Below are 23,132 nucleotides of genomic sequence, written 5' to 3'. Positions count from 1 at the left end.
TACTAACCCCCAATATACAATGTTTGTCATCAAAATAAAACAGCAGTAATACTGTAATCTATCTATATTGTTTCAAAGAAACAGTAAACAAAAGGCTGGCCATTTTTAACATTCTAAGAAACAGGTCGGGAACTTCACAACAAACTCTCCCGGTCCCTGGGTCACCTGAACTCTTTATATGCAAAATTAAATTAGACCATTATAATTTATATACTACAGTGAAGAATGAGCTTTATAATGCAACACTTTGCTCTGCCTTAACAGAACATTTCTTACTAGAATACAATCAAACTACAATGCAGAACACATTATTTACCTTCACAATAGGCAGAATCCCCTTGGACGGAGACATAACCACTTTTGCATTCACAAGTAGCTCTTGTGTTCCAGTTTCGACACTCTGCGTTTTCACCACATCTGTGTCCTTGAGCACAAAAATTATGACCTGAAATATGGAGTACATTCAATATTTATCAACATAAAAGCAATAAAAGCTAAATCCTGCACATAGAAACATAGGAAGCTGCCATATACTGAGTCAGACCATTGGTCTATCTAGCTCAGCATTGTCTTCACATACCAGCAGCGGCTTCTCCAAGGTTGCAGGCAGGAATATCTCTCAGCCCTATCTTGAAGAAGCCAGGGAGGGAACTTGAACCCTTCTGCTCTTCCCAGAGCGACTCCATCCCCTAAGAGAACTATCTTACAGTGCTCACACTTCTAGTCTCCCTTTCATATACAAGCAGGGTGGACCCTGCTTAGCTAAGGGGACAAGTCATGCTTGCTACCACAAGACCAGCTCTCCTCACCAATACTGATTAATGTACACATCTAGCAGTGTTTCCCCCTTCCCACCTCCCCCGCCCCAGAATACATTTCTCTGCACATTATCATAAGTGGTTTGCCTCTCCTTTTATTGTGTCCTTTATTAGTGACATTTGACTTACACCTTTACAAGATTTTTCATCACTTTATTCTGAAGATAATCATGACACTTTTGAGAGCAGGATCATAACATACCCTAACTCTCTAAAGCATTTTTTAGTATGCTTATGAGGAGATTGGATAGGACATTAGATAGGATACTATCCTTTGGTGGAGCAGTACCCTCCGTCATCAGAAACGCCTTCCATGAACAGAAGGAGAGTTGCAGACATGCAAATACTCCTTCCACTCTTTCTCCTTATATTCATAGAAGAAGCTCTTGACAACGGAAGTGGCACTCTGGAAAAACATGAAAGCTAGTCCATTATTTATTCAATTCCTGGTTCAATTTTTCTTCCAGAATAAACTCAAGGCAGACAACCAATTCAAAATAATTAAAATTAACATCACCAAAATTAAGCATGAAATCAAAGACCAATTTAAATTTAAATTTAATTTACACAGTTTAATTTACACAGCTGCAAACTTTTTAGGAAAGAGGTAAAGTGGCCAAAGACTGAATTGTCATACTTCATGAGAACAGAGAGGTTTATAATAAAGAGCTGGGCATCAAAGAGGGTAGAAAAAGGATAGAAAAAGCAAGAGGTGGTCCCTTAGGTAAAGAGGTCCCAGTCAAAAGCAGAATGCTGAACTAGACTCCAAAATGAATAGACATTCAGTGCAGATCGTGGAAATTGGGAGCAACACGCTCCTTTAGACTAGACCCAGAAAAGGTTTCTGAATTCTATACCAATTGCAGTTTCCAAACTATCTTCAAGGGCATGCCTACATAGAGAACATTACAGTACCCTAAATTAATCATGTATACAACAGTGTTCTTTTTTGCCGCACCTTCTCTACGTCACGCATTCACACTCCCTGTGATAGACAAAGTCACCCTGTGAAGGTAAGAATAGGTTCTAACAGGATAATTCTATGGATGTCTGCTCAGATGTAAGTCCTATCAAGTTTAATACTGACTAAGCTCCCAGATAAATTTGCAAAGGATTGTAGTCTAAATTTGCAGAATTCAAATGAAAAAACTGTGCAGGATTAATGCTACTATTGTTTAAAGAGGAACCCATATTTCTTCCTTCAACCTCATTTTCAGTGAAAATAGAACAAGGGTTAAAACATGGACTCAAATAATATTTTTTAAACTGAACCTTGTTTGTAAGAACTAAGCCAACAGAGTCCCTGGCTGAACTCTCCTTCTGTTGAGAGGTCCACGATCCCCCTCCCTTCCACCATCACAACTCTGGTCCACTACTCCATCAAGCCAAGCTCAAAGGAAAAACACTGATAGAGTTTCTCAAATACGTTTATGGCAATAGCTAATCAAAGTCTTATTTAGATGACTGGAGCAAAAGGTGATTTAACATCAAAACAAAAAGCACTGAGAAATGAAACTCAGTGGCATTGTAAGTCATTCTGAAAATAATACCAAAGATGTTTTTAAAAGCTGTCTATAATATCTAGTTTCTTTCATCTTTCTTTTTTATGTGTGGAGTCAGAAACAGGGTTTTCCCATGAAAATGGTTTTAAGCACCGTAAGTCCAAGTTACTTCTTTTTAAAAATATATATCCTAGTATCACTTTTTCAACAGAAGCTTTACTGTCAGAAACTCTACTTGCGCCATGCATACTTGTAGTATGAGAACTCCGTAGTCTCAAGGATTTATGAATCTCCCTTGGAGACTTATCTGTTTTATATGGGTAGAATTACACTTTGCATTATGATTGTCAAAGCAAGATTTACATGAAGTGAGCTTCAGGTCCCAAACTATATTTCTTCATTTCTGAGAATTCAAGTCTTTTGTACTACTTCTGTCATATTATTTGCCAAAACTCTTCTAAGAAGAAGAGTTTGCACAATCAGTCTTCATTTGTAAGGCCATAATTCTGTCCAATTATATATGCACAAGGACTGAGGGCAACCACCTGATTTGCACATGACACTGGCTACGTTTCTTTCTTTTTAAAAATGTACCTATGCAGAATTCCATACATTCAGTGTTGCCTATAAACTGTGCATTGGCACAGCATATGCAACACTTGCACACCAGTATCACACACTTGGACAGATGTGTAGCATATTTACACTGCAATTATAAGCACCAGTTATCTCCGTTAATTTAGCCTGGTCTTGGGGTCAGGACTGGCTTAGTAACCCTACTGGATGATCTATAGTGAAAGATGAAAAGTGGGAGCTGGTTCTCCTGGGTCTCATCAACTTCTGATAATTGGCCATGGGACATTTCTGAAGAAATAGGTCTGGGTGACAAAAGGGTTCCTTCATCTTAAAATCCTCCTCTGACCACTTTGTACAACTCTGCAGCCTATCTCTCATTATCTTTAATCACATTTAAGTCTCACCCCTCTTGTAATAGCGGTAATATGGTTTTAAATCACTGGTGAAATAAACAACTTTATACATACATACACACACAGTCACATACTTTTATTCAGGAAATTCAGTTTTTTAGCCAGGTATTTAAAATGCAGGGCAGGGGGAGGAAAAATAAATAATATATTGGTTGAAGGGATTGGTTAAATGGCAGGTCTTAATTCTATTCTCTATTGAACCCACAAAACATATTTCCTTTCTTCCCTGGAGCCACTATAACTTAAGCCCCAGAATAAAGTGACCTTGTTTTTTCCCCTTTTTCCAGTGAGCTGTTGGTTTTCAGTTGGTGGTTAAATGATGAGTGCTGAAAATTAACTGATAAGACAAGAGATCTGTGCCTGACACTCAGATTCCTGAAGAATCCTCCAGTTCTTCTGAGATTCCCCTCTGAAGCTCCTCAGCCTTTCATATATTTGGAGGAAGGTGACATTTTCTGGAAGGTTTCAGGGGCTCAATAACGTGACAGGAGCTTCTTAATTTATTTGATTCTTTAAAAAAAATACAATACAATACAATACAATACAATAAACTAAATTCAAATAGATAGATAGATAGATAGATACAGAGATAGAGAGAGAGAGAGAGAGAGAGAGAGAGAGAGAGAGAGAGAGAGAGAGAGAGAGATGTCGGATTAAAAACCACAATCATTATTAGGTTCAAATTGAAACTGAAAAATATAAAACGCTAAAGAACCTACCAGATATAACAAAATAATAATGGAGCATTAAAAAGCCTCCTTTTAAAAGTGTGTTTTAAGATGCTTTTTAAAAACACTGAGGGAGGGAGCATGGTGAAGCTCTTCAGGGAGGGTGTTCCACAGCCAAGGGGCCACAACAGAAAAGGTCCTGTCTCTAGTCCCTGCCAGATCTCTGTTAGTGGCGGGATCTTGAGCAGGGCCTGAGATGATGAGCGGAGAGCCCTGGCAGATTCATATGGGTGAATGCATTCCGACAGGTACCCCAGCCCCAAGCTGTGCTGGACTTTAAAGGTCAATACCAGCACCTTGAATCTAGCCTCGAAGTGGACCAGTAGCCAATGAAGTTGACGCAGGATGGTTACTGGTGAAGCAACTTGCACCCACGAGCATCCTTGCGGCAGCATTCTGAATGAGCTGAAGCTTCCGAACAGTCTTCAAGGGCAGCCCAAATAGAGTGCATTGCAGTAGTCCAATCTGGATGTTTCCAACACATGAGTAACTGAGGTCAGGTCCGACTTCTCCAAGTAGCGTCACAGCTGGTGTACCAGCCGTAGTTGGTAAAAGGCACTTCTGCACACCGCCGCCACCTGTGCCTGCAAGGACAGTGTTGGGTCCAGAAGCGCCCTCAAGCTGTGGACTTTGTCTTTTAGAGGGAGTGTGACCCTTTCCAAGACCAGATTTACCTCATTACTCAGATGATCAGTTCTACCAACCCAGAGCACTTCCGTCTTATCTGGATCGAGTTTCAGCTTGTTTGCTCCCATCCAGTCCAGAACAGCCTCCAAGCCCCAGTTCAGATCATCCGCTGCCTCCCTAGTGTCTGACTTAAAAGATAGGTAGAGCTGGGTGTCATCAGCATATTGATGGCACCACAGCCCACACCTATGGATGACCTCTCCCATAGGCTTCATGTAAATGTTAAACAACATGGGGGATAGAATAGATCCTTGTGGCACTCAATAGGCTAAAGGGTGAAGCAGGCATCCCCCAGCACCACCTTCTGAGTACGACCCCCTAGGTAGGAACAGAACAACCATATAACCATGACTGCAAGTCCCAACCCAGAGAGACATCCCAGAAAGGGTACCATGGTCGATAGAATCGAAAGCAGCTGAGAGGTTCAAGAGGATCAACAGAGTCACACTCCCTGTGTCTATCTCCTGGCGTAGGTCATCCTCCAACGTCCCCTTATCCACCAGGGTCCCATATCCAGGTCAGAAGCCAGACTGCAAAGTATCTAAGTAATCAGATTCAACTAGGGCTGCCTGGAGCTGAGATGCCACAATGCTCTCCAACACCTTGCCCAAGAAGGGGAGGTTTGGAACTGGTCAAACGTTATTTAAGTCATCTGGATCCTATGAGGGCTTTTTAAAGAGTGGCCTAATGACTGCCTCCTTCAGGCAAGGGGGGACCACCCCATGCTCTAGAGAGGCATTCGCCACCCACAGACCCAGTCCCTCCCTACAAGCCTTCACCAGCCGTAAGAACATAAGAAAATAAGAACAACCCTGCTGGATCAGGCCCAAGGCCCATTTAGTCTAGCATCCTGTTTCGCACAGTGGCACACCAGATGCAGCTGGAAGCCACAGGCAGGAGTTGAGGGCATGCCCTCTCTCCTGCTGTCACTCCCCCGCAATTGGTACCCAGAGGCACCCCGCCCTCGAGGCTGGAGGTGGCCTACAGCCCTCCGACTAGTAGCCGTCAATAGACCTCTCCTCCATGAAGTTATCCAAACCCCTCTTAAAGCCATCCAGGTTGTTGGCTGTCACCACATCTCGTGGCAGAGAATTCCACAAGTTGATTATGCGTTGTGTGAAAAAGTACTTCCATTTGTTAGTCCTAGATTTCCCAGCAATCAATTCCATGGGATGACCCCTGGTTCTAGTGTTATGTGAGAGGGAGAAGAATTTCTCTCTATGCACTTTCTCCACACCATGCATGATTTTATAGACCTCTATCATGTCTCCCCACAGTCATCTTTTTTCTAAACTAAATAGCTCCAGGTGTTGTAGCCTAGCCTCATAGGAAAGGTGCTCTAGGCCCTTGATCATCTTGGTTGCCCTCTTCTGCAACTTTTTCAGTTCAACAATGTCCTTTTTTAGATGCGGTGACCAGAATTTTACGCAGTACTCCAGGTGTGGCCGCACCATAGTTTTGTATAAGGGCATTATAATATTAGCAGTTTTATTTTCAACCCCCTTCCTAATGATCCCTAGCATGGAATTGGCCTTTTTTACAGCTGCCGCACATTGAGTTGACACTTTCAACGAGCTGTCCACCACAACCCCAAGATCCCTCTCCTGGTCAGTCGCCGACAGCTCAGATCCCATCAGCATATACTTGAAGTTGGGGTTTTTCGTTCCAATGTGCATCACTTTACACTTGCCAACACTGAACTGCATTTGCCACTTTGTCGCCCACTCACCCAATTTGGAGAGATCCTTTTGGAGCTCTTCACAATCAGTTATGGATTTCACTAACTGAAAGCATTTGGTATCATCTACAAATTTGGCCACCTTGCTGCTTACCCCTGCTTCTAGATCATTTATGCATAAATTTATGAATTTAAGGATTTATTCATTTGAATTTATGCTTTCATTTATTTATTTATTTATTATTTATTCATTATTAATTTATTCATTTATGAATAAAAACCGTGAAGGGCAAGGGTCGAGGACACACATGGAAGGTCTTCCAAGCAGCCTGTCCACCTCCTCAGGCAACACAGTCTGAAAACCATTCAATATAACAAGACCAGACGGTGCGTCAACAACAACCAGTTCCGGTGCCGCAAAAATCTTGGCATCCAAGTCAGAATGGATATGAGCGATTTTATCTGCAAAATGTAAAGCAAATCCATCACAGCAGGTGCCGAATGTTCTGTTTGATGGTCTTTGGGGTTCTCACCTAGGAGGCCCCAAACCACTCAAAAAGGCTCCACTGGACAACATTGAGCCAGCGAGATAGGGGCGTAAAAGTAGGATTTCTTCACCGCCATCACCGCCATAGAGTAGGCCCTAATAGCCAGTGTTCAGTCACATTCATTCTGAGCTTTCCTCCAACGATGCTCAAGCCGTCTACCAGCCTGCTTCATTGTCTGCAACTCACCTGAGTACCAGGAAGTCGCTTGGGCTCGGCGCGTCCTCTCTCTTTTGTTCCTTTGGACAAAAACCTGTTTCTAGCTTATGAAACTTAATGAAAGGTTCTGTACATTCATGACACTGCATAATAAATATTTTTTACTTTTTAATCTGATTTTGTTTGAGAGAGATAGTAAAATTTCTTAAATTATCCCCGATTTCTTTTCCCCATAGAACTATCCAAATGTTGTGAAAAACAATGAAAAATGTGGTTGATCCACTGGTTCAACAGCAGCCAGTGCGGGACAGAATCTGTTTAAATAGCAACTCTCCCCACATATATTGTTAATGTTTTGCCTCACTTTCCACATCTATCTATATATCTATATATTTAATTCTCTTAACCGGCATGCGTGCCCAGGATTTGGCAGCGGAACTCTTGCAAGAGTTCCTGGCATTGGATGAGAGTTTGGGGCAAAAAAAAAGGCGGAGGGTGGTGGTGGCAGGCCGGCAGCTGGCCACTGGGAGGCGGTGGCAGGACGACCTGGCCTGGCCTGGCCAGGCCATCCCGGGTAAGGGGGAGGCAGCGGCAGCAAAGCCTGGCCTGGCCGCCGGGGGCGCAAGGTGGCAGCGGTGGGATGGCTGGCGAGACGAGAAAGTGGCAGGGAAGCAGCGGAGAGACTGGAAAGGGGGTGAGTGGGAAAGAGAGAGTGGGTGGGAGGAAGGTGAAGAGAGTGGGGCGGGAGGGAGGGAGGAGGAGGGAGAGTGGGGTGGGAGGGAGGGGGGAACAGCGGGTCTCAATTAGCGCACAGATGCTCTGTGCGGGTCGGCTATTACTATGGAATTATTAATGGCCCATCTCATATGACTGATGGGAGTAACTGGAATGGTATTTTGCATTTTATTTAGTACAATCCTTATACAAATTACCTACAAGATAGTTAGGTCATTCATACACTCAAAAGCTGTGTTCTACCCGGGTTTGGGAGCTGTGTGTGCTTCCAGTTCTCGGTTGTGTGGAAGCAAGGTAAGAGGAAAACCTGGGTACAAGTGATAGTGTGGATCCAAAGTAGGAGACAAAGCTACCCAAGTTTTCCTCCTACTTTGCTTCCACACAATCAAAAATTGGGAGTACACACATTGTGTGAATGATCTCATTGTGTTGCCATCTCCTGTTTGTTTCCACTGGGCAAAAACTAATATTTTCTGTGAGACTGAACAATTCCAGTGAAACTGAAGCTGTGATCCATCTTAAATTAATCATGTCTATGTCTCAATAAAAACAATAAGCTTTAGGTCAGTCATAACTAAATTGTTCTTTTGGTTTCAATTAGACTTAACTACAACTGGTGTTAGTTGGATTTGAGTAGACAATATTTTTTACAGTAGGCTATAAGAACTGTAACATCATGAGCATTTTATTGGATTCCCCAGAGAGGTTATTTTTCACATCTTGCCTTTATTTCGCTATTCTTCTGGTATGGCCTTCATGCTTCAGCTTATGAAAAACAAGTCTGCCTAATATAAGTTTCCATATTATAGCACTCTCTGTGAAACAGATAAAACCTTGGAAGTACTACTACTAACTTCAGTCCAACACAGATGGCACGGTAAATTGCTATGAACTATTGAAGGAATGAGGCCTGAACCTCCTCTTTTTGTGTTACAGATTTCTGCATTTAATATGTATTTGCTTACTCCCTATGTTCTGTGTTTAAAAGGTTGGGCATGGGTGAAAACCTCACAGCCCATTTGCTACAGTTTGGTTTTGGAGGAAGGGAGAAGAGATGTACTGGTTGAAATGTGGAGGAAAGAGGGTTTTATTTGACTGGATCCATTTTAAAATAATGGAAAGAACTAAAGTGAACCAGCATGGTGTAGTGGTTAAAGTGCTGGACTAGGACCGGGGAGACCCGAGTTCAAATCCCCATTCAGCCAAATACTTGCTGGGTGACTCTGGGCCAGTCACTTCTTTCTCAGCCTAACCTACTTCACAGGGTTGTTGTGAGGAGAAATCTAAGTATGTAGTACACCACTCTGGGCTCCTTGGCGGAAAAACGGGATATAAAATGTAAAACAAACAAACAAAGTTGTTTTGATTGGTTGTTTAGAAAAAATGAAGGAGGGGGGGAGAGAATAAAAGGAGGCTTGCCTGCAGTAGAAAGCCAGTTCATATTTGAGTTCAAGTTGGTGAATGCAATTTCCAGCTGGAGTTGCAAAGTTCTCCAGTGCTGAGTAGGGCAATTTCCAGCTGGAGTTGAAGCTGGAGTCTTGGAGAGCCAGGAAAGAAGAACCGAAAAGAGCTGCTAAAATCCCTGGGAGAGTTGAGTTGAAACTCTCTGAAGAACTGTCCAAGCAACTGAAAGAACTGTCTGGAATTTAACCACCAGATCTGGATAGAAAGCATAGGCGGAACATGAGGGGGCAGGCAGGGCACGTGCCCTAGGCGCCACTGAGGGGGGGCACCATGCCAGTTCCTGCCACCCCCACCCCATTGCCCACCTGCCCAGCCCCAGGGCCCCTCAGCCACTTGCCTCCAGCTCTGGCCTAGGATCGGGGCAGCCTGCAAACTGCAGAGCTCTTCTCTCCCCGCCTCTCAGCTGATCTGTGGGTGGGCAGGGCTTCCAGAGAGGCCTCCAAGTAGGCCTCCCTGAAGCCTGAACTCGGCAGGCCCGAAGGGAGGCAGGAAACCAGGAAGGAGGCTGGCAGAGTTCCCTGCAGCAGACCCTCTGCCCAGACCAGTACAGCCTTTGCCAGGTAGGCTGAGAATTCCTTTTTGTGGTTAGCCCCCCACACCGCAATATAGGGATCTGCTTGCCATAGGGCTTTGATATGGGGGGTGGGGCGAGACTGAGAAGTCTCTGAATATTTAATTTAAAACAGACTGAAAAATGTGCTGCTTTAAAAACAAAAACTATCTAAAAAGGCCTATAAGTGGTTTGTTTCATGTCAGAAAATTACAAACACTTCTGGAACAAATATTTATTTATTCATTCATTCATTCATAAATGCACTTATGTTCAAGTTGTTTTGCAACCCAGAAGGTCTGAGTGAGAACTGTGAAGCATGTGCTGTGCTTTTATTTTATTTTATTTTTCTTGTGTGTGAACTGCTCTCCAAAAACTTGCAGGGACTTCAGGGTAAATCTGGCCAACATGTGAATGCAGCACCTCCATTCCAGAGGAGATGTGTGTGAAAGAGCTTTAAAAGCCTCATGTGAAAAACCTCCTGGAAAGCAAACATAGGCTCACCCTGCATGGTTGAAAGTCTCCTTTGCTAATCTGCAGCGAGGGGACCATTTTAATAATTAGCGTTGCTAGTGTGTTCTAGGCATTAAAAGTAGCACAAACATATAGTACTCAATGTATATCACTATATACTGTGAAATGTGCATGTGTGTATTCAGTGAAATGTATTTCCAGGCAGCATACCTATTTTGAAATATCAGACTTAAATTCTTGGAGGCCTGGGGTGTGTGGAGGCCCTGGACTTTGAGGGGCTAGGGGCCCATTTTAAAATCTCATCTTGGCCCATTCCAACCTTGCTATGCCCCTGGTGGTCACTAAACATGGGTTTCTGCACAACACCTGCACAGAAGAAACTTCCATGTAGAAAATGTGTCTCTTGTAAATTGACCCTGAATTTTCCATCCATGACTGGGATATTTGAGAGTTAGAGTCAATAATAAAAGAACAGCTTGCTGCTTGTGACAGGAAGGGGCAAATTACAAGGATTTCTTAGTCTGGCAGGGGCTGGTTTTGGCCCTGGCAGAACTTGGCTGTCTGCTCCTGTTGCAAATGCCTCTTTCTAGTGTGGCAAACTAATGTATCCTCCTCCCTCTTGGTGTCAAAGTAAGCACATGTGGTGAATGCACATATACCCCATCATGAGCCAACAGTCATCATAAGACAAAGGCTGGCAGGAATCATTCACTGGTTTATAGACCACCACCACCACCCCCAGCCACCTTCTTCTTCCCCTATTTTGCTAGTGGCTATTTGGGCAGGTGATCCTCTAGGACAAAGTCATGTTTTTAAAAAAGAATGAGATGAGACAGAGAAAATGACACTTGGAATCCTCGCATAACTCCTGACTGTTGTTCTAAGTCTTTTGCAGAGATGGCTCATGTTTTCAGGTTTTGATCAACAGCCATGTCTAGATGGTACAGTGTTCCTTTTAACAGGGATTTCCAGATATTGTTGACTACAAGTCCCATCATTCCTGTTTGGACAGGGGAGCAATTTCAGTGTTTGCCCTAGGCACTATTTTCCCTAGTTATGCCTCTGATAGAAAGATAGAGTCCTGAGGTCAAGAAAGCCAGGCTTGCTGCAGAAGCTGACTAAAGGTGATTATTAGAAGACTCCTGGGTAAGGACACTGAGCTAGCGTAACACTAATAGGTGCAGATTAGATTGGAAGCATTTTTCTCCTGTTTTATTTGTTCCTTATGCCTCATATGTACTAAAAATTTCCAAAAGAATTACTGTTTTGAATTGAACTATTTTAAAGTAAAGTTTTCTTATTTTGAATTTAAAGATTTGTAGCTTCAGTCTGTTTTCCTCCATCCCACACTTAGAAGCATTGCCACCCTACATAACTTGGAGAGAAACAGAGGTTTAGAAGTCTGTTTCAGTAGACTCAGCCAAACGATACCAAAAAGTCTACTTGGTGGCATAGGTAAAGCTTAAGCTCACGCGGCTGGATGAGACTGACAACCTACAACAAGCAATTCAGAACAGACATCAAGAACAAGTTTTTGCCCAGACAGAGATCATAAACATAGAATAACTTAACAAACCTATTCAAAATATGTGCAATACAAAGAAGTTGGTTCACACAACCAAATGCACTGGGGCGGGAGGAGTCTGCCTGCCTCCCACCTCACATGATCAGCAGCTCCACCACCTACGTGCCCAGATAAGTGGCATGGGAGCAGGTGGCATGGCAAGCGGGAGGCAAGGGGAAGGAAGCCCGGACACCAGGAATTCCACAACACACTGCACAAGAAGAGTGATGCACTGTGAAAGATACTGCTGCTGGGCCACTCCTTCCCCTGGTCTTGATTATTGCAATTGCTGCCGGCAATCTGCTTGCCCATACACCCGGGCAGTAAGGTAGGAGGCCCGTGTGTATCCGCCAACCTCATTTTTAGCCCAGATTTCAAAGCCGGGCTACCCAGCAGAAGAGCATCCGGATCAGGAACTATTCCGGCGGTTCTCATCACCAGCCCTACTCAGGATAGTACTGCCCTAACTGAGTAGGACTGGTCATGTGAATGAGCTTAAACACTACCAAAAGGGGAATCATACATTGAAAATTATGTCTTCTAGATTGCTGATACAGTGAGGGAAATAAGTATTTGATCCCCTGCTGATTTTGTCCATTTGCCCTCTGACACAGAAATGACCAGGCTATAATTGGAATGGTAGGTTTATTGTAGCTGTGAAAGACAGAATAACAACAAACAAACCCTCAAAAGCCCAGTGCCCAAAAGTCAGCGATGGATTTGCATTGTAGTGAGGGAAATAAGTATTCGATCCCTTCACAAAAGATGTCTTAGTACTTGGTGGCAAAACCCTTGTTGGCAATCACAGAGGTCAGACGTTTCTTGTAGTTGGCCACCAGGTTTGCACACAACCCAGGAGGGATGTTGTCCCACTCCTCTTTGCAGATCCTCTCCAAGTCAGAAAGGTTTCTAGGCTGATGTTTGGCAACCCGAACCTTCAGCTCCCTCCACAGATTTTCTATGGGATTAAGGTCTGGAGACTGGCTGGGCCACTCCAGGACCTTCATGTGCTTCTTCTTGAGCCACTCCTTTGTTGCCTTGGCTGTGTGTTTTGGGTCATTGTCATGCTGGAATACCCATCCACGACCCATTCTCAATGCCCTGGCTGAGGGAAGGAAGTGCTCACCCAAGATCTGATGGTACATGGTCCCGTCCATCGTCCCTTCGATGCGGTGAAGGTGTCCTGTCCCCTTAGCAGAAAAACACTCCCAAAGCATAATGTGTCCACCTCCATGTTTGACGGTGGGGATGGTGTTCTTGGGCTCATAGGCAGCACTCCTCCTCCTCCACACACGTTGAGTTGAGTTGATGCCAAAGAGCTCGATTTTGGTCTCATCTGACCACAACACTTTCGCCCAGTTCTCCTCTGGATCATTCAGATGTGCATTGGCAAACTGCAGACGGGCCTGTACATGTGCTGCCTTGAGCAGGGGGACCTTGCGGGCACTGCAAGATTTCAGTCCTTCACGGTGTAGTGTGTTACCAATTGTTTTCTTGGTGACTATGGTTCCAGCTGCCCTGAGATCATTGACAAGTTCCCCCCGTGTAGTTCTGGGCTGCTTTGTCACCGTTCTCATGATCATTGCAACTCCACGAGGTGAGATCTTGCATGGAGCCCCAGATCGAGGGAGATTGACAGTTATTTCGTGTTTCTTCCATTTGCGAGTTATCGTGCCAACTGTAGTCACCTTCTCACCAAGCTGCTTGGCGATAGTCTTGTAGCCCAGTCCAGCCTTGTGCAGGTCTACAACCTTGTCCCTGACATCCTTCAACAGCTCTTTGGTCTTGGGCATGGTGGTGAGTTTGGAAGCTGAGTGATTGCTTGCTTCTGTGGACAGGTGTCTTTTATACAGGTACTGTAACAAGCTGGGATTAGGAGCACTCCCTTACAGTGGGTGTTCCTCATCTCAGCTCGTTACCTGCATATAGTGAAAAGACACCTGGGAGCCTGAAATCTTGCTGGTTGATAGGGGATCGAATACTTATTTCCCTCACTACAATGCAAATCCATCGCTGACTTTTGGGCACTGGGCTTTTGAGGGTTTGTTTGTTGTTATTCTGTCTTTCACAGCTACAATAAACCTACCATTCCAATTATAGCCTGGTCATTTCTGTGTCAGAGGGCAAACGGACAAAATCAGCAGGGGATCAAATACTTATTTCCCTCACTGTATATAGAGAGAATTCTATTCCTTCTCTAAATATTAGATCAGTATAATCTTTTAGTTTTATCAAGACTGTTAGTGAAATATTAGTGCATTTGGCTTTCGTCTGATGAGGGCATCCTTATGTTTTTATTTAAACTGCTTCCACTACATTAAATTTTGTGTTTTAAGTTGATTGCACAATTACCCATTAATCATTTTAAACTAATTATAATAGTAATTATATTCCATGCTTCAGGGAACAAGGAGATAAGCTCATTTCATGTTGGTGAAGAATGGTACAGTTGGCTTGGTCTATATCTTTCCAAATATGTTCTTACACTTTGGTACATCTCAAATAAAAGAGGAGCCTAAAATCCAGAACCCAAAATTAAATAGGCTGTAGTCCTATACAGGCTTACTAGGGATTAAGTCATGCTGCTGTGCAGGATTTACTTTCAAGTAAACATGGATTGATCTGGATGGACATGTAAATCAAGTCCTTTATTCTCTATGTAATTCCTTCTGACCATTCTCTAGGTATGGGATCATTTGAGTAAATGTAACGTGTGATATAGATAGACAGATAGATAGATATTGCGTACCCATCGCTCATCCCATGTGTGGCAGCTCTTGTGAGAGTTCATGAGCAAGCTGCCAGCAGGGGAAGAGGAAAGCGGCAGCACCAGAGGTGAGAGGCAGGAAACAAAATGGCAGGGGGAACAAAACTGCAGCAGGGCAGGGCAATAAAATGGTGGAGGGTGGGTGGGGCAAGAAAGCAGTGGCGGCGGACAGATGTTCTGCGCCCGGCCCAGCTAGTTTTCTATTATTGGTACTAGGCCTGTACATAAATATAAAAGTCAGGATTGAGTTCAATCTGATCTGATCGGACCCCACAAATGCTGGTTTAGGGTCCTTTGGACCCTTCCAAGTGTCAGCGTCGGAATTGGAATCAGAACCAGGGTTGGGATCATAAAAACTTGGAAAAATATTTTTTAAGTAACAGCAGATACTAACTGTGAATCGGAGGGTGGGGGGAGTAACATAACAACAGAGAGCCTCAGGGAAATTATGTAACATCAGAGAATCCAAGGAGAAGCGATGTAACATCAGAGAATCATAGGGAAAGCTTGGAAATCAGCCACTTGTGAGTCACAATGGGCAAAATATTTTTTTAAACCTTTTTTTAAAGGATGGGATTTGCACAGGCAGGAAGCAGGTGATGCCCCCTCCCACAACCATGATCTTTTTTTTTAAAAAAAAAAGCAGCTTCTTGCCACCACTTGAAGCTCTGGAATTTTTTGGCAGCTTCCATTTTTCCCCAAGCGAGTTGGAAAAATCTGGTCCAAACTTGGCCATGCAAGTTCGGGTTCAAATTCTCTCCGAACCCATCTGATTCGGGTAACCGACTCTGCACAGGCTTAATTGATACAGACAAAAAGTGATGAAATTATTGCAGTGAAATGATGACATTTATGTGGTACTCTTGGTTAAAAAGTTACTTTTCTTATTATGCATAGCTAGCAACAGTTGAGAGATTACATGCTGAACATAAGTTGCTGATTCTACATGTGAGCCAGCCCTTAGACATGCAGAAATCAATGCAGCAACAGTCTAGTTACCAAAGAGCAAGCTGCAAATCAGCCTGCTGGTAAGTGATACCACTCACCATGTTACAACAAAAGTACACCAAAAGAAGAATATTCAGCGTAATTTATGCTGAAATGGAAATTTGTTTTCATTTATGTTTGACTGTTTATTCAACCAGTCTGTTAATAGAGCAGCCAAAATGGCACAACGGTGAACAAGCAAATATTAACTCTAATGATACATACTAGTATTAAGAGTAGGGTTGCAGCATGTATACTTAGAGTGAATTAAAAATTCATTTATTAGGAAACATTGTTTTAATTATATATTAAAGATTTTAATTCAAGTACTTAAAATATTGATGTAGGTCTCCTCGTGTATCTTAGGAGAGGCATTCCTCCTCTCACACAAGAAAAATGGATAGATTGCATACAAACAAAAAGATGTTGTTCCTTAGAATTGTTTTATTCATATAAAAACATGGTGATCTCATCAATTACCTAATCGATTAATACTCAAAAGGTTTATTATTACTTCTTTAGTCCAATGATGGCCCTGCTGGTACAATTCTGCTTTATTTCCTATCTTCTGCAGCTGAAATCCAAAGAGACTGTAAGTCTATCAAAATATTTGAAACATTTTCTACATCTGTAATATGCATGTGGGTATTCCTTCATGAAGTCAGAACTATATTGTGCCATTTGCCACTGAAGTTCACTACAAGAGCATTGAATGGATTAACCAAAGGCTACTGGGATTTTATCTACAGTTGTCCCTTGCCAACCGCAAGGGTTCCGTTCCAGGAAACCCTCACGGTTGGCAGATTCGCAGTTGGAAAGCCATTGAAAGCAATGGCAAATAGGGTTAAGGGAATCGCAGTCGAGAAAAGAACACAAAACAAGGTAAAGAACAGAAAAAAATCCCTCCAACCCCAGGAAATGACCCCCCGAACCTCAAAAATCTCCCTAAAAACTGTTTGTAATAATAAACAAAATTTGCCAAACCACGGATAATCGAGTCACGGTTGGCAAGGGTGGTCACAATTTCCCAGTCGTTGATACTCAAATCCACGACTGGGAAAACTGGGATTTGATTTGATTTGATTTATTTGATTGATTTATATACTATCCCTCCAAAATGGCTCAGGGAGGCTTACAACAAACAAAAACAATTAAAATCAATTTAACAGCTAAAATCAAAACTAAATCAAACAATTAAAATCATGTAAACATTAAAAACATTGACATTAAAATCATTTAAAACCAGCATTAAAAATTTAAACCATACATCTAATTAGAAGCCTGGGTGATTAAATGTGTCTTCACCACCATTTAAAAAATTGCTAGAGATGGGGAGGCTCTTATTTCAACAGGGAGTGCATTCCAAAGTCCAGGGGCAACAATGGAGAAGGCCCCAAGAAGCCGCCTAACGAGTTGGTGGCAACTGCAGGAGAATCCCTCTAGATGAGCTCAACAGGCGGTGGGGCTCATGGTGAAGAAGACGTTCTTTTAAAGAATTGATGAGATATGACTGTAGTGATTGACAAGGAATGACTATTTTATTTTTTACTCAGGTGAATTCTTTCAGGGCTATAGTCACATGTAAGTAAACTAACTTACTGTTCTAAACACAGGTCATAACACACATAAGCATAAGAAAGCTTAAGAAAAAAACATAAAATCTTGTCTTTTTACCCAGGCTTTTATATGATTGTCACTGATGCTGCTGCTTTGTATTTTGTATGGTTATATTGTGCTTGTATTTAAAATCTTTTTAATCAGACCTATGTTTTTATATTCTAGCTTAATATTTTAATTGTGTAATTCTTATATGCTTGCGAATTATTCTGTGTGAACCACCTTGAGATTGTTTTAATGAAAGGCAGTATACAAATTTATCAATCAATAGCATAAGAAAACATAAAACATAATAGCTAATACATCGTGCTTAAAGAAAAAGAGATGACATAATAAGACAGTAAAGCACATAACAACTAGTTAAACAACATGCATGAAAATAAGAAGAGATATAATTATGTAGTTACAACACTGATGGGTACAACTTGAATAAGTGTGCTAGTCCTAGATCTACAACTTAGATGTGTAGCAGGGCTAGCAGATACAGCTCTCTTCATAATTTTAAAAGACAATAAAGCAAAAATGGCAACTTGATAACAAACATAAGGAAAGACATCCACCAGCAAATAATTAACACATTGAGCCCTTTCTCACAATCAAGTGTGCAGGCTTAAGGGCAGGTGGCAGCAAAGACAGCAGAAGCTTGCCTTCCCTGAGACAATCCCTGGAGAGTTGCTGGGCATGCAAATTGCGTGAGCAGACAGTCTTCGCCTGCCACATGCAGCACTGAGTTGCGGGGATAGGGACGCATCATCCTGGCCCACGGAAATCCTACAATGCACTGCGTAAGTGCATGGTGTATTGTGGGGATACTACCGGCGCCAGCCCCACAGTGTCTCAGCACCAGCTGCAAGCACACGGGCAGTGTGTGCAAGCATTCTGCAAGCATACGAGCAATGTCTCAGCGCAAGTACAGACAAATGAGTGGTTAGAAAGGGTTAAGGACAGCCTCATGCTGTTTCAGAACCTGTGAATGTATCAATAATCTCACCCATTGTTTTTCTCTTACTGTTCCATAAAAGCAGCAGTGTAGGAGATAATATTTAATGTCCTCCATTTGCCCCTGGTTACATGGGAAGTTTGTGAAATCTACCCTCAAGATATGACAAGGGCATGGTTTGGAAAGGTAAAATGGTAAATACCTTCCTTAAGAACATAAGAATAGCCCGGCTGGATCAGGCCCAAGGCCCATCTAGTCCAGCATCCTGTTTCACACAGTGGCACACCAGATGCCACTGGGAGCCTACAGGTAGGAATTGAGGGCATGCCCTCTCTCCTGCTCTTACTTTCCTGCAACTGGTATTTAGAGGCATCCTGCCTTGGAGGCTGGAGGTGGCCTCTAGCCCTCCAACTAGTAGCCGTGGATAGACTTTTCCTCCATGAAGTTATCCAAACCCCTCTTCAAGCCATCCAGGTTGTTGGCTGTCACCACATTTTGTGGCAGAGAATTCCAAAAGTTGACTATGTGTTATGTTAAAAAGTACTTCCATTTCTTGGACCTAAAGCCTTTTTAACAGCTGCCGCACATTGAGTCGACACTTTCAATGGGCTGTCCACCACGACCCCTATACTGGTCAGTCACCAACTCAGATCCCATCAGCGTATACTTGAAGTTGGGGTTTTTCATCCCAATGTGCATCACTTTACACTTGCCAACACTGAACCACATTTGCCATTTTGTCGCTCACTCACCCAGTTTGGAGAGATCCTTTTGGAGCTCCTCACAATCTGTTTTGGATTTCACTACCCTAAATAGTTTGGTATCATCTGCAAATTTGGCCACCTCTCTGCTTACCCCTACTTCTAAATCATTTATGAATACATTAAAAAGCACCTGTCCCAGTACAGATCCCTGAGGAACCCCACTTCCTACTTTGTGAAAACTCAGTTTTCCTGGAATGGACATTAAGCTAACCAGAAATTAACGTAATTTCTCGGATTGCCCCTCTATCACTTTTTGAAAACTTCTGTTACATTTGCTACTTTCCAGGCTTCCGATACCGAGCCTGATTGTAGGGATAAGTTATATATTTTTGCAAGGAGGTGGTACATTGGTGAGGCTGAATAGGTACTATGAAGTGGATCTGGGTTTTTTTAGAGAGAATACCACAGGCAGAACTTTGAATGTTGGGCCAAACCAACATCTCAGCAGACATCCTACTCAAGGAGCCAATCATGGATTTCCCCCACCTACTCCAGGACAAGTTCTTCTAGTGAAGACAGAGAGTACATTTGTAGGATATGAGATAGCATTTTGGCCCACCGATTTCCTTCTTGATGGTGCCAATAGCATCAAGTTTCTTAAAATATTTTAGCAGTATCAGATGGACTCTAACAGAGATTGAGGGCAGCCCCACCTCCACTCTTAGATGTGCAGCGGGGTGCCTGGGGGAAGCCCAGAATTTTCCTGAGGAAACTATTCTGGATTATTTCTAATTTCTCACTCACTTTCACATTCCACCCCCAAATCTCTGCCTCATACAAAAGCTGTGTAATTATTTTGCCCTGAAATATTTTGAGTACAGGAGCTATTAATTGACACCCCCCCCCCGCCCCATCTGAGAAGAATTTTTAAATGATCTCCACTGTACATAGTGCAGTTAACAGGGCTGCATTAAGACTGACTAACCAAGTTAAAGATTTCTGAAAGGAGACACCCAAATATTTAAAAGAGGAGCATTGCTCTATTTGCTGTTTATTGTCCATCTGTGTTTGATTCTACTGGTACCAAAACCTGCCACTTTTGTTTTATTGTAGCTGATCCTCAGCACTGTAAGATATTCCCCTCAGGGGATGGAGCCACTCTGGGAAGAGGACAAGGTTCCAAGTTCCCTCCTTGGCTTCTCCAAGATAGGGCTGAGAGAGATTCCTGTCTGCAACCTTGGAGAAGCCACTGCCAGTCTGTGAAGACAATTCTGAGCTAGATAGACCAATGGTCTGACTCAGTATATGGCAACTTCCCAAGTTCCTATGTTCTCCTCTTTGCTGTTGGTCAGTCTGACCAGCAATTTCAATCTTGACACAAGATATAACTGTCACATCATCAAGATCGAGACTTTGCACCCATTAAGTGAGGGGGAGAAGAATTTCTGAGACTTCGTGACCTGTACTATATCATTGATATAAAAAATAAAAAGGGAGCCAATAGGCAGCCCTGTTGACTCCTCTGTTTAATAAAATGGGGTGCGATAGTGATCCTTGTTGGCCCACTCTCACCCTGGCTGTGAGATTAGAGGGCAGTTCAATCAGTAACCTGAGAAGCTGAATGTCAATGTCAGTCCACTTAAGCTTTCCCAGCAATCTAGATCTGTCAATAGTGTCAAATGCTGATGAAAGGTCAATAAACACAACATATTTCTGGATCAAGGCCTTCAAGGTGATACAGTGATCTATTAAGTTGTGATCTCTCTGGAAGCCTGCCTGCTCTGGGTGAAACAATTTCATCATGCTGTCACATGTATCTTCCAAGTAAAAGCTTCAACTTATATATGTGAACAATTCATAAATGAAACTTCAAGCATGTGTTTTGTACTTAAGCATTGTTCCAAAATGTAATATCTGAAAGAGCTTAGTAAATTTGTAGTCCCTGTTATTGTATTTCTACATGCAAACCCATTAAGTTCACACATTTCAACATCCAAGACTTCATACAACTAGAACATACAAGTAACTCAAAGTCCCATAGCAATGCACAAGAAATGTTTGATTTTGCAATTGAAAAAACATAACTGTTTCCATTTCCTTTATACAGAAATAACCTGAGTCTAGTCTTGAGGCCAGGCAGAGAAAAATGAAAAATATGCTAATTGAAGTGCCTGCTGAAGAAATTATAAACCTATTTCATACAATACCACTGCACTTTCCTTACCACCATCACTAACACACACATTTCAGCTCAGTGAATTAATTCTATACTGATTGCCCACTTAGGTCAGTCTAAAGCTATCAGACAAACTATTTTAGTATACAGAATAACAATTACTTATTCAAAAATGTTTGACCAGAAACTATTTCTCATTGTCTCATCACCTACTTCTTTCTCAGATACAAAGCTGATTAAATAACCTAGGTCTGGAAAGCCTGACAGAATGTTCAAGAAACTAAATAGCAACAATATAAAATGCTTTTGTGAATCTTTAGTTGGGCACCCACTGGAAGAAAATGCACAATCACTGCTGTCACTGAAAGTAACATAATAATCACCCATAATATAGCAGTAAATTTTGCAAGGATGACAAATCACAAAAAATGATTAAGCTGCAATCAAGAAATTGTTACACTGTTCTATAGTCTCGCGTTGATTACATTTTAAATAAACCATTCTTTAACTGCAGTGATCTTTACCTATTAATTTAGTTGCTCATGATCATTATGAATCATTGTATATGTGCCTTTACAGTTGTGTATGGGGAGCAAAGCAGAGCTGGTTATAAGAAACAAGATGTTTGGAGCAGTTGTGAGTAGGAAGTGCTGCTTGACACTTAAATATATGGGAATAGAGTAAGAATTAGAAAAATGATTAAGAAAAATTATGCCACAAAATTGTGTTGGCAACCATCACTTTACTCACCATAGCCTCAAGTTCATTCCACTCATTTCATTACCAGCTGCACTGTTTGGAGTACAGCTATAACTGAGAATACTAACAAATTAAAAGCACGTCTTTTAAAAAAAAGATGTCACACATATAATTAGAAATCAACAAATTTGTATGATATTACCTAAAAAATAAAGGATATTTCTGTAGTGCGTCTCAAACTATAGTTCCTCCAAAGTAAAATTACAACATTGGCTTCTGAGTTGCAAATGCTGTATGATCCAAATTGTGTTCAACCTGATGACAACCCTTACAAGGGGGGCTTAATTTTTTTACTGCTATTACAAGTGTTTGATTTTACAAATTGATAATTTTCCTTAGACATAACAACTTGTCCAAAGAAACACCATAAATCCTAGGGGAAGTCTCCCAAATATAAACCCAACACTCTCTTAAGCGAGCAACACTGTCAGGAATAAAGTTTATCAGGCATCCGTCAGTCTCCTGCTTACCCTTGCAAACACTGCAGCACTGGTTCTCTGGGAGGATGTAATCTTTTTCTGAGCAGTTCAATGGAGGACAGGTCTCTGCTACTTTTACTAAGATTCCATTCTGCAAATAAATAATGTTTTAAAGAGTGACATTGATGAAAATGAAAGTGACAGGATAGTCACACAGTTTTTAAGACTACAGTACCAGTGATGTTCACCAACAACAGTAGTAAAATGACAGGCAGTAAGCTAAATACATTCTTACACCATAACTTCAAATACTGACTTAATCCACTTGGACATTTCTATTCCCACAGTTTTAAAAGAAAGAGCAATACTGTTAAATTCAAGATTGTACAGTTGCTTCCTCTTTCTGTAATCTGTTTAACCATTTGCAGGACTTAAGTCTTCCATTGCCGGTTACCTTAGAAATTCGTTCAAACATCTGAGCAGCATTTCAATTCTTTTTAACACTTCCTTGGATTCAAGGATGACGGACAGACTACAAAATAAATAAGTACTATATGTTTCATGACTTCACTCAGAGTGATCAAGTCACCATGCTGCACAATGCACTAAATGTTGCATATGCCTAACATTTGCCATCTAAAAGGTATGCCATGTTTAGCTTTCAAAACATATACACAAAAACAGAGGATTGCAATTCAGTCCTTAAAATCTTGACTCAAAGAAAATGTAAGTCAAGCCTTCATGTCCTCAGTGACTGGTGGAGTCCTGCCTCCAAGATAGGGATGTGCGAAACGTTTCAGGTACAAATATCTGGCTAATTTGAGTGAGGTGTAGACAAAAAAAATCACCCCTATCCTCAATTGCCCAGAT

The 23,132-nt window shown here is 42.0% G+C and overlaps 1 protein-coding gene and 1 long non-coding RNA gene across 8 annotated transcripts in view; one reads left to right on the top strand and one right to left on the bottom strand.

Annotated features, from left to right (window-relative positions):
• NELL1 (neural EGFL like 1) overlaps positions 1 to 23,132 on the bottom strand; it is a 768,366-nt gene that overhangs the window by 487,230 nt on the left and 258,004 nt on the right. For 5 of the 7 annotated variants that reach the window (XM_053266636.1, XM_053266634.1, XM_053266639.1 and 2 more), the window contains exons 11-12: positions 22,314 to 22,413; positions 317 to 445 (exon numbers count right to left, since the gene is read on the bottom strand). In XM_053266636.1, the coding sequence (XP_053122611.1) occupies positions 317 to 445; positions 22,314 to 22,413 (229 nt within the window). The remainder of the gene's footprint in view (positions 1 to 316; positions 446 to 22,313; positions 22,414 to 23,132) is intronic. The other 2 variants (XM_053266637.1, XM_053266642.1) reach the window with 1 other exon arrangement.
• On the top strand, positions 15,509 to 21,585 carry LOC128332345 (uncharacterized). The gene is made up of 3 exons (XR_008310646.1): positions 15,509 to 15,688; positions 16,170 to 16,239; positions 21,309 to 21,585. It is a non-coding gene; the product is annotated as an uncharacterized LOC128332345 (long non-coding RNA).

The sequence above is a fragment of the Hemicordylus capensis genome, chromosome 1, assembly GCF_027244095.1.
Source record: "Hemicordylus capensis ecotype Gifberg chromosome 1, rHemCap1.1.pri, whole genome shotgun sequence".
Classification (NCBI taxonomy): domain Eukaryota; kingdom Metazoa; phylum Chordata; class Lepidosauria; order Squamata; family Cordylidae; genus Hemicordylus; species Hemicordylus capensis.
Note: the sequence above shows the minus strand (reverse complement) of the source record. Positions and strands in the feature narration are given on the sequence as shown.